The 210-nt window shown below is 69.5% G+C and overlaps 1 protein-coding gene across 1 annotated transcript in view; it reads left to right on the plus strand.

Annotated features, from left to right (window-relative positions):
- Positions 1-210, plus strand: part of DNAH17 (dynein, axonemal, heavy chain 17) — a 76281-nt gene that overhangs the window by 7747 nt on the left and 68324 nt on the right. The window contains 1 exon segment of the mRNA XM_014531725.1: positions 1-199. Within this exon segment, the coding sequence (XP_014387211.1) occupies positions 1-199 (199 nt within the window).

Consider the following 210-nt stretch of genomic DNA (forward strand, 5'->3'; position numbering starts at 1 on the left):
CGCTGATCCTGGCCGAGGTGGTGCCCCGCTACTCCGTCATGCTGGAGCTGTTCGACGCCGAGCTGGACAACACCAAGATCCTGTACGACGCCCAGATCGCGGCCACGGCCGCGGGGGACATCCCCCCGATCCACCGCAACATGCCCCCCGTGGCCGGGCAGCTCAAGTGGAGCCTGGAGCTGCAGGAGCGCCTGGAGGTGCCCAGGAGGG

Source organism: Myotis brandtii, unplaced genomic scaffold (genome assembly GCF_000412655.1).
Source record: "Myotis brandtii unplaced genomic scaffold, ASM41265v1 scaffold825, whole genome shotgun sequence".
Taxonomy (NCBI): Eukaryota; Metazoa; Chordata; class Mammalia; order Chiroptera; family Vespertilionidae; genus Myotis; species Myotis brandtii.